General features: G+C 47.2%; 2 protein-coding genes across 2 annotated transcripts in view; one reads left to right on the plus strand and one right to left on the minus strand.

Annotated features, from left to right (window-relative positions):
* LOC309550692 (uncharacterized protein) overlaps positions 1–18,368 on the minus strand; it is a 388,598-nt gene that overhangs the window by 98,238 nt on the left and 271,992 nt on the right. The gene's annotated exons all lie outside the window — the stretch shown is intronic.
* Positions 1–18,368, plus strand: part of LOC309550706 (uncharacterized protein) — a 1,733,163-nt gene that overhangs the window by 17,430 nt on the left and 1,697,365 nt on the right. Inside the window, exons 4-6 of the mRNA XM_082251040.1 lie at positions 12,806–12,929; positions 13,046–13,143; positions 13,233–13,460. Of these exons, the coding sequence (XP_082107166.1) occupies positions 12,806–12,929; positions 13,046–13,143; positions 13,233–13,460 (450 nt within the window). The remainder of the gene's footprint in view (positions 1–12,805; positions 12,930–13,045; positions 13,144–13,232; positions 13,461–18,368) is intronic.

Genomic DNA, 18,368 nt, shown 5'->3' on the forward strand with positions numbered 1-18,368 from the left:
GGTTGGCTGGCTTCCCGGCTTGCTGTTTAACAGCCAGCTATTTCTTCACACAGAATTTGCATCGGTCGATCGCTTTTTTTAACTGATCTGAGTTTGAAAAGTTGGAATTCGTTTGTAATGAATTTCGTTGAAATCTGTTAAAATTATTTTTGTTTATTGATTTTGGAAACATCTAAATCTAGGAATAACCAAAAATGTGTCTGAATTTGTATGTCAAAAATTGTGTGTGTGTGTGTGTGTTTTTTTTTTTGTTTCATAAGAGTTTATAGATGTAGCACCTTCCTGGACAGGTGATAGATAGCAGATGTGGTTTTGGCTTTTTCTGCTTAACAGGAAGGCAGCAGGTAAAAGCATTGGAACTCTCTGCTTATCAGGGAGTGGAATCTGCTAGTCAGGTCTGTTGCATGTGTTTATGTGTGATTCATGTGGGCTGAGAGAGTGTCCCCACTGTGTCCAATGGAGAGGCACGTTGGACAGTGGAGGAAGCCCAGCCACTGACACACAGGCTTTCATACCATCCCATGGGTTTGGCACACAGAGTGGTGCATCATGGGATGGGGTATAAAAGCCAGGAGCACATGTGGCAGGAGGTCTTTGGGCGGGAAGTCAGGTCCCAGAAGGAGGGTGACGGCTGTTTTTCCTTCTGTAGCTTTGGATGGTGGTCACAGGCAGTCGGCCTGGTGAGCCAGGGTGTAGAGCTGAACCAGAGGTCCGGGGGAAGCTGACTGGTGGAGTTGGAGACAACAGAGACTGTGGAAAAACAGTGTCCGTGAGTACAGTGGAACTTGTTCATGGGTCTGCCCAGGAAGGGGACCACTCCAGGGATAGTCAGTGGACGGGTGTCAGCACACACCCTGAAGATACATGACAAGTGTAGCACTTCCCCCGTAGGAGCTGCTGAAATGGGTTCCCCTGGGTCACTATAAGCAACTGGTGATGGTAACTTAGGAAGGGGACCACTTCCAGTGTTAGTCAGTGGACAGGTGTCAGCACACACAGTGAGAGTGAAAGGGGTTGCCAATGTATATACCCTGAAGATACATTACAGGTGTAGCACTGCCCCCGTAGGAGCTGCTGAAACGGGTTCCCCTGGGTTACTATAAGCAACTGGTGGTGGTAACTTAGTACTTAAAGTTTTAAGTTCAGACAAGGATCAGTCCATGAAAGTTGGTTTTTGTGTTTTATTTCAATTAGAATGGGAGAAGGGATGAGTGGGATACTACAACTATGAACTATGCACAATTGCTGAGGACACTAACTGTAAAGAGTGCGGCAAGGCCACTGCTTCACCCTGCTACTGAAGTGAAGATCTAAAGGGTGAACTATTTCTTAAGTACTCTTCAGGGTATAACTTAGCACCCCCTTCTCACTTGTTGTATGTGCTAGCTTCTGACCATTGACCTCACTGGAGTGGTCCCCTTCCTAGGCAGACCCCTGGCAAGCACCCGGGTACTCATGGACACTGTTTTTCCTCCGGTCAATCTGTCTTTTGCTCCACTGTCAGTATCCTGGACCTCTTAGCTCAGCACCACACTCTGGCCCACCAGGCCGACTGCTTGTGACCACCTTCCTTGCTGACAGGAGGAGAGACAGCCGTCGCTCTCCTCCTGGGACCTGGCTACCCGCCCAAAGACCTCCTGTTACATACGTCCCCGGCTTTTATGACCTATCACACGATGCACGGCTGTTGTGCCCTCCCACTGGGACAGCCACAAAAGCCTGTGTGTCACTAGCTGGGTTTCCTCCACTGTCCAACAGGCTCCCCTATTGGATACAGTGGGGACACTCCCTCAGACCAAGTGAATCACACATGGACACATGTAACAGGCAAAACTACTCATCAGGCTCCCCTGATAAGCAGATGGAGCAGCCCAAATGCTTTTTCCTAGCACCTATCTAGGAGGGTTTTACACAAGCAGGAACATTTATTCTATCTTCACTTCAGTGCCGGGGTGAAGCAGCGGCCAGTGGGTACCCCCAATTTATTGAGGCAGATATGGCCGCCATGGACGTTCCCCATCCTAATGGATCAGTGTCCTTGCATTCTGATGGTGAAGAGGACCACCAATTTCCATAGCAACTATGTTTATTTTTTTGTCCCTTGACTACCCATAGTGCATTTCTGCCCACCCATTTCCTGTGTGTTTTGTTCAGTGCCTGTTGTAAACTTGCAGTTATCACTGTTGTACCATTTTATAATTTTTACCATGTTTACTTTGTAGTTACATTTCTGTAGATATTATTCCATTATTAAATTTCTTAATAACATAACAAAGAGCCAACACCTCTGTCCAATTATATAGGATTTATTTTTATGTTTGCTTTATGTAAACAAGTATCAAACTTGTTAACCAAAGAAAGAAAGAAGACCTTAGGTCTTCAAAATACAAAACTCTGATGCTTGCATGTAAAAAAAAAAAAAAAAAGGTTTTCAGTTTCAAGTATATGTAGCACTGCCCCCTAGAGGACTGCTGAGAATTGCACTTTCTGGATTCCCCTGGGTTACCTGTAGCAACAGTCTATGGAAACATATAACTTTAGATGCTTGGCCCAGACAATGAACAATCCAGGGGATTTGGTTTTTGTGTTTTATTTAGAACTGGGGTGGGAGAAGGGATGAGTGGGATACTCCGACTATGAACTATGCACAAATCTGAGGACAACTAGCTGTAGTGTGCGGCAAGGCCGCTGCTTCACCTTGCCACTGAAGTGAAGATAAAGAATATGATTCTGTTATAGTTTCTCTTCAGGGTCCGAACTTGGCACCCCCTTTCTCACTTGCTGTGTGTGCTGGCTCCTGTTCACTGACTCTCCACTGGAGTGGTCCCCTTCCTGGGCAGACCCCCGGCAAGCTTCCCGGTACTCATGGACACTGTTTTTCCCAAGGTTGCTCTGCCTTCAACTCCGCTTGTCAGCATCCACTGGACCTCCTGGCTCAGCACCACACTTCTGTCTCACAAGACCGACCGCCTGTGACCACCTTCCATACAGACAGGAGGAGAGACAGCTGTCACCCTCCTCCTGGGACCTGGCTTCCCGGCCAAAGACACCCTGTCACATGTGCCCTTGGCTTTTATAACATATCCCAGGATTCACCACTGCTTGTGCCAGCCCACTGGGATAGTCATCTGTGTCACTGGCTGGGTTTCCTCCACTGTCCAGCAGGCTCCCCTATTGGATACAGTGTGGACACTCCCTCAGACCAGATAAATCACACATGGACACATGCAACAGGCAGAACTACAGAACCGGCTGATAAGCAGATGGAGCAGACTATGGTTTACCTGGCACTCCCCTGTTAAACAGGCAGAACAAACTATCCTCTCTTTCTAGCACCTATCTAGGAGGGTTCTACATCTATAATATTTTGTTTGACTCCATATTGCAGGTGTGATATCATGAGTCGCAATAAACCCCTTGCATAAATCACAACTGTACTACTGTGTAGTATTGTGTATACAGTGGCCACGAATATTTCTATAACAAAAAAAATTGGGTTCTGAAACGCACAAACTTCAAAGTGTGCCCAACCTCCATCTGAGACATGTCCCCATATAAGATGCATTATTAAATTGTGTGGTGTGATTTTGTGTTGGTAACCTCTCCTTCATCTCCTCCACTTCATTTCCAAAAATAAAAAAATGGATTTGGTTTGGCAAGATTTATCAGGATCTGTAAAAAGTATACTGGCATTCATCTTACCTGGACACATTCTGGTTTAACAGGCAGTGTGCAGACAAGATGGCTGGAGCTGAGGACATAAAGGGGGGGTTGAGAAGGTAAAATTGAAGCAATTTGACCATGCCACGATAGAAAACCTGCCTTTAGTGAGGATAGGATACATAAGAATCAGCAAGAGTTTGGATATATCTGATTACAGCAGAGGTATCAGTCTGATTAAACCACAATATAAAAATAAAATAGCCATAGAAATAACTAATTAAAAGCTGTCAACAAAACTACAAACTTTCATAAAGCGGGTAAGGAGAATGCAGGGAAGAATGGCTTGGTTCCCTGCCCACATCTATGGATGATTCAGATTGGGAAGATAAAGTGGAGGGTGGAGGACAGGGATTTGGCTGCTCATACATTCTTTGTAAACCCTGATGAGATTGGAAAGATGTGTACATTGGTGGGGATCCCTGAGTAAGGGCTCATGACAGGTGTACTGTTATAGTAATTGTGATGGAAAAGGACACCCAGACGGGGTATCTCGTCCAAGAAGCTGCTTCCTAAGCAATCTGGAACACGGGATCCATGAATCTGGCTATAGTTACCCCAATAACTTGACAGTACAAGTTTTGGAGTGAAACCAGAATGAACTGTTTTTTGAAACACATGCACAAAGAAAATATACACTCTGTCAACCCCTCCCCCTAAGAACCAATACACACAAACATTAATGTCCCATAATAAACTTACTCAAGGCAGACAGGAACAAAAGAACAATGGAATGCAGGTATTCAACAATAACAAACCCCCACCCCACTAGCAAGGGTCTGAAGCACCTTTGCAATATCCTAGCAATCTGCAATATACTGTATCTTCATATATTTCCTGAGGGACACCTTTCAGAAATATCATTGTCCCAAGTGAAAGAGGCCCTTCACTCTTTCAACACAAACCACACATATGGAACCCAGGATAACCGGGGTAAAACAAAAGGCTGAGTCCAGTGGGGTTGTACAGCGAGTCTGATTAATGCAGACCCGACTGGGGTTCTTGGTCATCCTGTGCCCCTAATAGACACAGAGTGACTTACACATACAAGGAACAGGAGAAGCTGGACAAGTAGTCTCCCAACCTCCCCCAAAGCAATCTGGGTTCCACAAGCCCCCCAACCAAAGTGACTCACAACACAGTAATGGACGGGCAGTGATTTTGTAAAAGAGCCACTTGGTGTATGAAAACCCAATCCCCATGGCTGAAATCTACGAAATGGGCGTTGCATTGCAAGCAGAAACTATATACATAATATATGCATATATATCACCCTTGACGTCAGTACGCTTATCAAGAGGGACCTCCCTGAATACAGACAGTAACATTCTGCAAATCATCACATCAGGGTCCGCGATCTTGAGGAATTCATCATCATCTTTTGAGGTAGAGGCTTGAGAATGGTTTCTCATTTCTTCAAGTAAGCGATCAAAATATCCTTCAAAAGGGGGCTCTTGCTGAGTACGACGTGTTCAACGGGTGGTGGAACCTGACTGGATTCTCCTATCAATATTTTCCTGTAAGAACAATGAGAATACAGATGAGCTTTTCTACAAAATATGTCACTGCACTTACACCATCTGCCATTTTTTATAGGTGTCAACAATAAGTGGTTTGTAGATGGATGTTGTGATATGACAATACGTGACACTGTGAAAGAAACACACCACAGGTGCTTGAGTGGGTGGTTGACTTTCATCCATAGAAACTGGTTCTGCATTTGTCTCTTGGTTTGCTTCAGCTTCAATTCCATTGTCTGATGAAATACTTCCATGCCTTGCTCTAGTGGGAACGCATGAGATGGTTCTAGTTAAAAAATAGCATTCAAATATTTTTTAAAAAAAATTAACACTTTCTGCAGCTTCTTGGATAAAAGAAAAAAGACAAATTAAACTTACGGTCGCATTTCATTGGTGCGCCTCAAAAATGACAAAGCCTCTGCATGAGGGTTAGGCCTATGACACGTTGAAGGTGCTCCACTTTTCTCGGCAGACCTCTCTTCATTGAGTTCCTTCTTGTAGCGGTCACGGAGGGACCTCCATCTTATACCAATCTCCTTTTCCTGAAATATATTCCATTGAAAAAAAAATTGAACAGATGACAAACATAATGGATGGAGCACAAATAATTGACCAAAAGCAAACTATTTACCCTAGAAAACTGCATTTGCTATTTTTAAGGTATGGTTGCTATAGGCAACTGATCCCATGTATGTATACCCCTGCACCCCAACACATCCATCAATGTACTCACCTCAGTTCTCCTGTTCAAATGCAAACATGTTTTCCCAGTTTGAAGTCAGAAATTGGTACACTTCCTCCCATTTCAACCTCTTCAAGACTCTGTTGGAGTATCCTGGGCATTCAGGGTCCCAAATCTCTGGCCGGTCGTGCACCAAGACTATTATGGCCTCATGAGAGATATCACGGGCTGCCATTGCATCTCTATACACTCCCTTGTTCAACTTCCTGTGTCATTCCCAGGTATACCTTGTAAAATTCTGATGTGCTTCCTGTTGTTCTTTCTTTTGTTGCCGTTGCTAGCCGCATTTGAAAAAGTGCACTGCGATTACCAACGATTGTGTTCTGCACCAATCGAAGGGCACTGCGATTACCAAAAATTAGTCCTGGACAAAGTAAAATAAATTTTTTCTAAACGTACAAAATCATATGAAATTAAACCGCTGCTAAACGTTGTGTGTGAATAGGGTCATAGGAAAGCATTGTCTCAGTTTAGCTGCGGTAGATAACTTCATCTATCCTCAGCTAAAAGCTGATATCTAACCGTTCGTGTGAAAGGGGCCTTTACAGGTGGAAAGAGTACTCTTCTTCCTCAATCCTCTAAGGGCAAGGCGCCACGCCATAGACGGGTGCCTTTCTTCACTGCTCACAGGCGACTTTTTTGTACCTCCAGATCGCAAAAAAAAGGAAAGCCGTTCAGGTCTTCTGGGGGTTCCAAGAAGTCATGATCAGGTATATCAAAGACCAGCCAGTCCAGATCTGAAGACTAATCCTCGTCTGCATGAAGGGGTGCCCTCAACCGCTTCTGGGGTAGGGGGGCTTCTTTCTGGAACCGTGGACTTCCTTGATTTAGGACAAATGGGTTTACGAACTGATCCGATCAGGGTACAAGATCGAATTCCGGTCTCGACCGTCGGACAGGTCTTTACCGTCCATTCTTCATCTCTCTCCCGACTGGTTAAGGGATCTATGAGTGGCGGTACAAGATCGCACAAGGAGTGATTGTACCGGTTCCCTGTCAGGAATGCTTTCAAGGGTTTTATTCAAACCTGTTTACTGTGCCCATAAAAGAGGGCAAGGTGCTTCCAATGCTGGATCTTAAGGCACTGAACCGCTTTGTGCGGGTACAGAAGTTTCGGATGGAATCCATCTACACGGTAGTGGCGACCTTACACCAGGGAGACTTCTTGGCCTCCATAGATATCAAGGACGCATATATACACATCCCTATCTTCGCTGGGCATCAGAAGTTTTTTCTCTTTGCTGTAGCAGAGGAGCATTATCAATTTGTGGCGTTACCCTTTGGTCTTGCCTCCGCTCCAGGGTTTTGACCAAGGTACTGGCCCCGGTGTTGGCATTACTGCACCAACGGGGGCTTGTGGTACTGGGGTATCTGTACGATCTCCTATTGAGAGCGGACTCTCTTTTAGCCCTGTTGGGCGATTTGTCGATCACTGTCAGAACCCTGCAAGAGTTCGGTGGAATATCCATTTCAAGAAATCCGCCCTGATACCTTCCTTGAGACTGGATTATATGGGCCTGACTCTGGATTCCACTTTGGCGAGGGTCTTTCTTCCCTTGGACAAGCTGCAAAAGTTGTAGGGGGCGATTCAGTTGCTGTTGGCAAACAATCTGTCCTCTCCGTGGACTTGCATGCGGGCTTTGGGTCTGATGGTATCGGCCTTTGAGGCGATTCCATTTGCTCAGTTCCACATGAGACCTTTGCAAAGGCAGATTCTTGTCAAATGGAAAAAGGATCCGAAATCCTTGGACAATTTGATATGGTTGAGCAACAACACAAAGTCTGCCGTGTTTGGTGGCTTTAGTCACCAGCACTATGCCAGGGCAAGTCTTTTCTGCCGTTGTTTTGGACGATGGTGACCACGGATGCCAGCCTATCAGGCTGGGACGGGGTGCTGAGAAAGCTTTGTGCCCAGGGAACCTGGACAGTGGAAGAACCAAACTACCAATTGATGTTTCGGAGCTCAGAGCAATAAAGCTTTGTCTGAGCCAATGGATGAATTGTCTGCGAGATTGTCCGGTTCAGATTAAATCGGACAATGCCACGACTGTGGCTTACATTAATCATCAAGGGGGCACCAAGAGTGTCTTGATGGCCAGGGAGGTGGCTGAGATTCTGGCTTGGGTGGAAAAGTTTGTTCCAGCCCTCTCTGCTGTGCACATCCCAGGTGTGGAGAACTGGAAGGCGGATTACCTGAGTCATCAGGTGTTGGATCAAGGCGAATGGTCTCTGCACCCGGGGGTGTTTCATCTCCTGTGTGTCTGGTGGCGGGCACTCAAGTTCGATCTGTTTGCTTCTCGTCTCAACAAAAAGGTTCAGCGGTTCATAGCCAGGTCTCGGGATCCTCTTGCCAATGCCACAGACGCACTAGTGGCTCCTTGGTGTCAGTATCGGCTGATTTATGCCTTTCCTCTGCTGAAACTCCTGCCAAGGCTTCTACGCAGGATAGAAGTGGAAGGGATTCCGGTCATTCTGGTGGCTCCAGACTGGCCTCTCTGGTCTTGGTACGCAGACCTGGTAAGGTTGGTTGCCAGTGCTCCTTGGAAACTTCCTCTCAGGGAAGATCTGCTGTCTCAAGGGCTGATGTTCCATCCTTCTTTACAGTTTCTGGCTTAAACGGCTTGGCTTCCTGACTCTGTGACTCCTACGCTATTGAAGGCCAGGAAGTCGGCTTCCAGGAAGATATATCATCGTATGTAGAAATCGTACATTTCATGGTGTGAATCGCTGAAGGTGCATCCTTGCTTGTTTACAATAGCTAGGGTTTTGGCCTTTCTGCAAAAAGGGGTTGAAAAGCGATTGGCTTTGGGCCCTATCAAGGGCCAAGTGTCGGATTTGGCTATATATTTCCAATGCCCGTTAGTTACACATGCCTTGATTCGCACTTTCATTCAGGGAGTGTGCCATATGGCTCCTCCGAGACAAATCCCGCTACCTCCATGGGATCCGAATTTTGTATTATCTGTTCTTCAAAAGCCTCCTTTTGAGAACATTCGGGAGATTTCTCTTCTTTTATTGTCTCAGAAGGTTGCCTTTTTGGTGGCTATCACTTTTGCCTGCAGAGTATCAGAATTTGCAACATTGTCTTGCCACTCACCCTATTTGGCGGTCCACAAAGATAAGGTGGTACTCCAACCTAATCATTCTTTTCTTTCTAAAGTGGTTTCTGATTTTCACTTGAATGAAGACATTGTGCTGCCTTCACTCTGTCTCAAGCCCAAGCATCCCAAGGAAATTGCCTTGCATTCTTTGGAAGTGGTTCCAGCGATCAGGGTTTACCTGGCAGCCACTGAGTCTTTCAGAAAATCAGAGGCTCTTTTTGTCCTTACCGAGGGACCTCGTAAAGGATTGGCTGCATCTGCTGCGACCATATCCAGATGGATCAGGCAGACGGTTGTTCAGGCTTATTCACTGAAGGGTCAGGTTCCTCCTTTCCCTGTGAAGGCGCATTCTACTAGAGCACTGAGTGCTTCTTGGGCTTTTCGCCATCAGGCGTCAGTGATGCAAGTTTGCAAGGTGGCAACTTAGTCATCTGTGCATACGTTCACAAAATTCTACAAAGTTAATGTGTTGGCATCTTCGGATGCTTCTTTTGGCTGCAAGGTTTGGCAAGCTGCTGTTAAAAAGAGCACCTTTTTTTTGCTGCTCTTTGAGGGTGTGAATTTTTTCTAGGTGAGCTCCAGTTGTTCCAGGTTGAGTTCCAGGTCACCTGGTTGGCTAAGTTTAGCCTTTGGGGAATTCCGTTCTTCTTTGCGTTGTTTTTCCCACCCCTCATGCATATACTGCTTTGGGATGTCCCAATGGTCTGGAGCTGCGTCTGTCAATGGATGATAGAGAAAACTGGATTTTTGTACTTACCGTAAAATCCTTTTCTCTGAAGTTCATTGACAGACGCAGCACCCACCCCTCTACTTATGAGTGAAATGGGTTTTTTTGTATTCTAAACACTGCTTACAATGAATCTGAGGGCTGTAGCAGAGTGTGTGGGGTTATGCCTGCAGGGACAGCCCCATAGGTGTGGTAAAGCTTTTTGCTGCCTAGTGTCCTATTCCTGATGGGAGGAGCATAACCCAGTGGTCTACGAAGATATGGAGCTGCGTCTGTCAATGGACTTCAATGAAAAGGATTTTACGGTAAGTACAAAAATCTAGTTATTACTGCTCGGGGGGGGGGGGGGGAGACATTTTGGCACCTTTGATTTTGCAGTAAAATTGATTGCAGATTTAGTCATGTAGAACATCTGTTAAATGGATACAAAGAACCCCAGCCGAGAGTAAAGGGTGGAAATGGCTCCTGATCCCCAGATTTGGGCAATTATGTCACCAATATCAATGGAAAAAACCCGCGCTATGTGTAACAACTCAAATACCTACAAAAATAACTTATACCGGACTGCTGCTGTAACAAAAGTAAGAATTCCCTTTATCAACTAGAAGAGCATTATGTGTCACAGCGCTGTCCTATTGTGTGTGCACATAAATGATCACAAATACACTAAAATATGTGGATACATTCATATATAAAGTGCTAGGGGCTCAAAATAATATTCTCCGATTGCTTCTCGGCCTTTTGGCTAAGATCAAGTGTAGTATCTGTTCTTATCAGTTTAATATCTGATACGTCCCCTATCTGGGGACCATATATTAAATGGATTTTTAGAACAGGGAGATGGAAGAAGAGCTTGCTCTGTCCACTCCACGCATCGACCTGGTATTGCAGTACCTCCAGGACCGGTGCACAAAAAAAAAAAAAAAATAATAATATTCTCTGTAGATCCTCTGCTTCGACTTTACACCTACTTCATTGATCTTATGGTGTTTTATCAATAATCTAAGGAAACTGAACCATGTGAAAATTCATATACAACATAAAGTGCTTTGTGCTCAAGATGCTGTTCCACTGCTTCCATTTTGTACCTACTTCTTTAATCTTATATTTGCTGCTCTAATAAATAAAGTGAACATCTATGCAAATTCATGTAATCATACAATATTGTGTATTCAATATAGTGTTCTCTGCAAGTCCACTGCTTTCACTTTGCATCTACTTTAATTAATTTATATTGCTAAAAAAAAGTCCACAAATTAATGAAATGTTGATAAGGTGTGAAAGTTCTCCGTGCTCCAAACTGTGTTAGCTGTAGTGTAGCCACGCCTTCTTCCACCTCTTACACACGTGATGGTGGGGGTGCCCCCTTAGTAGTGCTTCCCCACTCACCAGAGCAATATGACTCCCAGCTTTTCAGCTACCAGAGTCACAAACATCCTTCACACTCTCCTCACCTCAGATGGCAAAGGAACTGGATCCTCCTCGCTCACTCCTGCAAATCTGCTGCGCTTTCTGTCAGTCTCCCTCCTAGACTCGGCTTCCTCCTCCGACCGCTGTTCCAGCAGGAGCTCCGCCTCTTCATACACACTCAGGGAGGAGAGAAAGGGGAAGGATATACAGTACATACACACACAGCACAAGGCCGTGTTCACACTACCAGACGTTTCTCAGGGCTGCAGTTCCTCTGAGCTCCACAAGGTGGTGATCTCACTTCTGCCCAGACAGGAAGTCTCTATGGAATAAAGACAGGAAGTGATGTCAGATAAAGACAGGAAGTTCCATTTGGTAGGAAGGAGAGAGAAGACAATGCAGGAATTGGTGGCAGAGAAGGTAATACGTAGATTAACCCCTTCAGGGGGATCAGTTGATGAATAATATATCTTGCTTCCAAAGCTGGCCATACATGGTTCAGTTTTATCTTTCAGCCAGAGGGATGACTGAAAAAAAAAAAAAAAACTGAGACAATTCACCCCATCCTCCCGCTGCACTATTGTATTCTGACAATGGGGGGCGCTCCTCCACTCTCAGAATACACAGATCAGTGATGAAGCTATTGGCTGCAGCTGCTGATCGAGTGACTTTTATCCGGCAGTGACCAAACATGGATGGAAATGAGACCGATCCCTGCTGAACCAGCTGAATTTCCATGTATCATAGTCACCTTAAGTGACTTCTTCCCCTCCCCCTCATCTCTTGGATGCTCTCGTCTATTGCTTGTCCTAACCTTTATCCTGATTCCTAGATCTCCTCCTCATCTCTCCTCCATATCCTCTTACACAGCTCTTCTCTACACCTGCAGTGACCCTGGGGGGTGGAAACTTGGCACCAGCATGCAGCAAAATCCATCCCCACCATTAGGAGCTCTGGAGAAAATTGTCTGCTATTTACACTCCGTTCCTCCGCACGTCACCTGCTCACATGAGAGCCTCATATAGAGGGCCCCTCAAATCTCCCCATCCAAATGTCCCTCCATTCAGGAGTCTATATGTCCTATGACATCACACTGACCTCACAGCTCCTCCCCCAATGTCCCTCCATCTGGCTTTTTTTCCTCATGCTGCTTGGATGTGGCATCCTCACTAGCAAAGTGGGTCTGTTGGTCCTGCGTTATATATAATGATGTCAGAATGCCTGCAACAAGCTTTTACACTGCGTAGTGTGAGGGTCCTGTGTGGGTAAATTATACCTCAGTCTGAGGTGGGGCTTTAATAAAATGGAAACCTGAATGGTGAGGTGAGGAGGATTCTGGGAATATCATTTGATTTTACTATTTGTGTTCAGATCTAGAGTTTTCCTCCTGTGAAGTCTGGAGATCATATGACCATCACATTGCCTCCACCTCCCTCCCTGATAGAATAGAGAAATACAAAGAAGATTCTAGAAGTCACCAGAGAGATCATGGAGGAGAGGTGAGCGGTGCTGGGAATTCTGGGACATAATCCAGTAACAGACAAGGGATGTGTCTGGATGGTGACTGTATCATTGTGTGTGTCAGGTTCCTATAAGGTGTCAGGATGTCACTGTCTATTTCTCCATGGAGGAGTGGGAGTATTTAGAAGGACACAAGGATCTCTACAAGGACATCATGATGGAGAATCAGCCGCCCCTCACATCACCGGGTAAGAGGAGACTTTATTGTAAAGGAGAGAGCAGTACGGAGGCTCCACCTAGATCCCCCATCATCTGATAAACACATAGAAACAATGTATTCAGTCAGTGTGTGTGTTTCCTACAGATGGATCCAGTAATGGGAACCCACCAGATAGATGTCCCCGTCCTCTGTATTCCCGGGATTCCACACAGGAAGGTCACACCATCCCTCACCATCATCAGGTAGATGAGGAACAATCACTGATAGTATCATTAGGATCTGTACATTCTCTGCATTGTTACCATTGATGTCATTTTTATTATATATTCAGAGTGGAAACCTGAGAGATTCTAAAGTTGGGGTTAAAGAAGAGATAAAAGAGGAGGATGATGAGGATGGGGTGATGAAGGAGTCAGAGTTTCTAAAAGAACACAAAGATCTGTACCAGGACACCATGGTGGAGTCATCCAGCTACAGAAACCCACCAGAGAGATGTCCCCGTCCTCTGTATACCCGGGATTCCACACAGGAAGGTCACACCATCCCTCACCATCATCAGGTAGATGAGTGACAATTATTGGTAGTTCTGATTTATATACAGTATGTTTGTTACAAGAAATGTTTATTATATATTCAGAGTGGAAACCTCGGGGATGATAATATTGATGTTAAAGAAGAGTATAAAGAGGAGGATGATGAGTATGGAGTGATGGAGGAGTTGTCAGAAGGACACAAGGATATGATGGATAATCCTTTTGGGGTGCAGTGAACACAATCTTTGTGGGGTACAGTGAACACAATCTTTGTGGGGTGCAGTGAACAAAACCTTTGTGGGGTACAGTGAACACAATCTTTGTGGGGTGCAGTGAACAAAACCTTTGTGGGGTACAGTGAATACAATCTTTGTGGGGTGCAGTGAACAAAACCTTTGTGGGGTACAGTGAACACAATCTTTGTGGGGTGCAGTGAACAAAACCTTTGTGGGGTACAGTGAACACAATCTTTGTGGGGTACAGTGAACACAATCTCATACTTCTGAAGCTTTGAGGGTGCTGCCTGTTCTATACTCCTCCTCCTCCTCCTCCTCATCCATCCTTTTAGGTGTACAAACAATAGTAATTGGGGCCTAGTGTGCTTCTGTACGTGTGAGATACATACACTTTTTTTTGATCATATTTCCTATTCCGCTATTCAATAAAAACCTTTGGGGCTCAATTAAATTGCGGAATAGTCTGTGTCGGTACGTGTGAGATCCACCTTTCCAAGTTTTTGGGGTTCATCTCATACTTCTGAAGCTTTGAGGGTGCTGCCTGTTCCATACTCCTCTTCCTCATCCTCCCTTTAGGGTAGGAAAAAATTTAATCGGGCCTAGTCTGTGTTTGTACGTGTGAGATACACAGTTTTTTATCCTATTCCGCTATTCAATACACACCCTTTTGGTGTAAAAAACATTAAATTGCGGCATAGTTTGCATATTTGACTGTGAGATACACCCGTGCGATACTGTTGTTCTTTTGTTCCGCTATTCAATAAAGACCTTTCTAGGGCAAGATCTTAAATTTCAGAAATATGAGGAGAGCGTCAAATAGGGGCCGTGGCCTGGGTCGTGGTGGTGCTGCTGCTAGAGCTCCTGTTGCAAGGAGAGGACGTGGTCGATCTGTGCCAGCTACACGCACAAGTGAAACACCTTCCTCAAGTGTGAGTAGGCGACAGAACCTGCATCAGTATTTGGTAGGGCATCATACGCCCCTAGAAGTGATGAGGCCAGAACAAGTGGAGGCGATAGTAGATTGGTTTGCTGCTGACAGTGCCTCCAGTTCCTTCACATTGTCTCCCACCCAGTCTACTGCAGAAAGGTCACAGTTGGCACCTGCAGCCGATGTCCAACCGTCTTTCACCTCACCCACTTGCAAATCAGGCAAGCAGTCTGAGCCCCAAGCCATACAGCAGTCTCTTCTTCTTTTTGATGACTCTGTCAGCAGGGTTTCCCAGGGCCATCCACCTAGCCCTGCCCCAGAAGTGGAAGAGATTAAGTGCAGCGATGCCCAACCACTTATTTCTCAAGATGAGTACATGCAAGGATCATCGCAGCACGTCTCCGATGATGACGAAACGCAGGTGCCAACTGCTGCGGCGTTCAGCATTGTGGAGACCGACAAGGAGGGCAGGGGTGAAGACTGGGTGGAAGATGATGTGGAGGACGATGAGGTCCTCGACCCCACATGGAATGAACGTCATGCAGGTGACCTGAGTAGTTTGGAGGAAGAGGCGGTGGTCGCACAGAGCCACCAGCACAGCAGAAGAGGGAGCAGGGTGCAGAAGCAGAGCGGCCGTGCCCTAGACACTACGCCCGCTACTGCCCAACGCAGCAAGGGAACGAGCGCACCAAAGTCAGCTCAAAGGAGTTCTCTAGCGTGGAAGTTCTTTAGAAAATGTGCTGATGACAGGACACGAGTGGTTTGCACCCTGTGCAATCAGAGCTTGAAGCGAGGCATAAACCTTCTCAACCTGAGCACAACCTGCATGATCAGGCATCTAAGTGCAAAGCACGAGCTGCAGTGGAGTACACACCTTCAAAACCAAGAAACGTCTCTGGCTCATCCTGCTTCCTCTTCTGCTGCAGTCTCGGCCGCTCCAGCCACATCTGTAGTGATACCGGCACCTGCCACCCCGCAAACAGACGATCTGTCAGCAACACCACCACCTGGGTCACCAACAACCATCTCCACAATGTCCCGTGGAAGCGTTCAGATTTCCATCTCCCAAACACTTGAGAGGAAGAGGAAGTACCCCCCTACCCACCCGCGATCCCTGGCCCTGAATGCCAGCATTTCAAAATTATTGGCCTTTGAAATGCTGTCATTCCGTCTGGTGGAGACGCACAGTTTTAAAAACCTTATGTCGGTGGCTGTCCCACAGTACGTCGTGCCCAGCCGCCACTACTTTTCCAGGCAAGCCATCCCTTCCCTACACAACCAAGTGGGGGAAAAAATCAGGTGTGCACTGCGCAACGCCATCTGTGCCAAGGTCCACCTAACTACCGATACGTGGACCAGTAAGCACGGTCAGGGGCGTTATATCTCCCTAACGGCACACTGGGTAAATGCAGTGGCGGATGGGGCTGAGGCGGATAGCAATTTGGCGCATGTCCTTCCACCACCGAGGATTGCAGGGCGCTTCAGTTTGCCTCCTGTTCCTAACTCCTCCTACTCCGCTTCCTCATCCTCTACCGCCTCCTCATCCGGACAGCGTAACACCTTCACCACCAACTTCAGCACGGCCAGGGGTAAACGACAGCAGGTAGTTTTAAAACTTGCCTGTTTGGGGGACAAACCACACACCGCGCAGGAGTTGTGGAGGAGCATGGAACAGCAAACAAATGAGTGGTTGCTGCCAGCGAGCCTCAAGCCCGGCCTGGTGGTGTGCGATAACGGGAGAAATCTCATAGCAGCTCTGGGCCTAGCCGGTTTGACGCACATCCCTTGCCTGGCGCATGTGCTGAATTTGGTGGTGCAGAGGTTCCTTAAAAACTACCCCGATATGTCAGAGCTGCTGCAGAAAGTGCGGGCCGTTTGTGCGCACTTTCGGCGTTCTCACCCTGCTGCTGCTCGCCTGGCAGCGCTGCAGCGTAACTTCGGCCTTCCCGCTCACCGCCTCATATGTGACGTGCCCACAAGGTGGAACTCCACCTTGCACATGCTGGAAAGACTGTGCGAGCAGCAGCAGGCCATAGTGGAGTTTCAGCTGCAGCACGCACGCGTGAGTCGCTCTGCGGAACAGCACCACTTCACCACCAATAACTGGGCCTCCATGCGAGACCTGTGTGCCTTGTTGCGCTGTTTTGAGTACTCCACCAACATGGCCAGTGGCAATGACGCCGTTCTCAGCTTAACTATCCCACTTCTATGCCTCCTTGAAAAGACAATTCGGGCGATGATGGAAGAGGATGTGGCACAGGATGAGGAGGAGGAGGATGAAGAGGTAACATTTCAAAGGCTTTCAGGGCAGTCATTCGCAAGGGGCTCCGAGGGTGGGTTCCTGCACACAAACGCCAGGGACACAATTGTCCAGCAGGGGCACAGTTCTGGAGGATGAGGAGGAGGAGGATCTGGAGGAGGAGATGGAACCATGTTCACAGCAGGGTGGCACCCAGGCCAGCTCATGGCCATCACTGGTGCGTGGCTGGGGGAATACAGAGGACACGGACGATACACCTCCCACAGAGGACAGCCTTTCGTCGCCTCTGGGCAGCCTGGCACACATGAGCGATTACATGCTGCAGTGTCTCCACAACGACCGCCGAGTTGCCCACATTCTAACTTGTGCTGATTACTGGGTGGCCACGCTGCTGGATCCCCGTTACAAGGACAACGTACCGTCCTTAATTCACTCACTGGAGCGCGATCGCAAGATGCGCGAGTACAAGCGCACGCTGGTAGACGCGATGCTGCTGGCATTCCCATCTGACAGCGGGGCCACAGTGGAAGCACAAGGCAGAGGAGGAGGAGGAGGAGGTCGCCAACTCAACCAGGGCACCGCCAGCACCTCAGAAGGCAGGGTTAGCATGGCTGAAATGTGGAAAAGCTTTGTCAGCACGCCACAACAAACAGCAGCACCAGCAGCTCAGATGGAACGTCTTAGCAGGAGGCAGCATTTTACCAACATGGTGGAGCAGTATGTGTGCACACGCCTACATGTAGTGAATGAGGGGTCTGCCCCCTTCAACTTCTGGGTCTCCAAATTGGGCACATGGCCTGAGCTTGCCCTTTACGCCTTGGAGGTGCTGGCGTGCCCTGCAGCCAGTGTATTATCTGAACGGGTATTTAGCACGGCTGGGGGTGTTATAACAGACAAGCGCAGCCGCCTGTCCAGAGACAATGTGGACAAGCTCACGTTCATTAAAATGAACCAGGCATGGATCCCACGGGACTTTTCCGTACCTTGTGCAGAATAGCAATGGATACCGACCTTACCCAGCCATTGTTCCATTTTTGCTCTTTCTCACTCTTTTGGGGTGTACCCTCATTTAAAATTTGTGAAAAGAAGCAGTGTTGGCTACCTCGTCCTCCTCCTCAGGGCCAGATTAACGTAGGGGCTATTGGAGCTGCAGCTCCATGCAGGCCCCTACCTTTTATATAGGCCCCGGGTTGGCCATATTCACTGTGACCGCTCTTCTGTCACTTGTAAACACAGAAGTCTGGCTTCTATGCTCGCTTCCCCAGGCAGCACCCTCAGAACCTCCCCACACAGCGCGAAGGCCGGACAAGGAGGGACAGTTGCCGATGCATGGATGTGTTTATGGGCTTCAGAGACAGCATCCCATGTTGAATTAGGCATGCATGGCTGCACCCTTCCTCCTCTGGGTGCATGCCAAGGCACGGCCCTTAAGGCCCTTCAAAATCCTCAGCACCAAGACCATGATGCTCTTAATCCGGCCCTGGTCCTCCTCCACCGCCGCTTCCACCTA

The sequence above is a fragment of the Pelophylax lessonae genome (genome assembly GCF_965119305.1).
Source record: "Pelophylax lessonae genome assembly, chromosome: 3".
Lineage (NCBI taxonomy): Eukaryota > Metazoa > Chordata > Amphibia > Anura > Ranidae > Pelophylax > Pelophylax lessonae.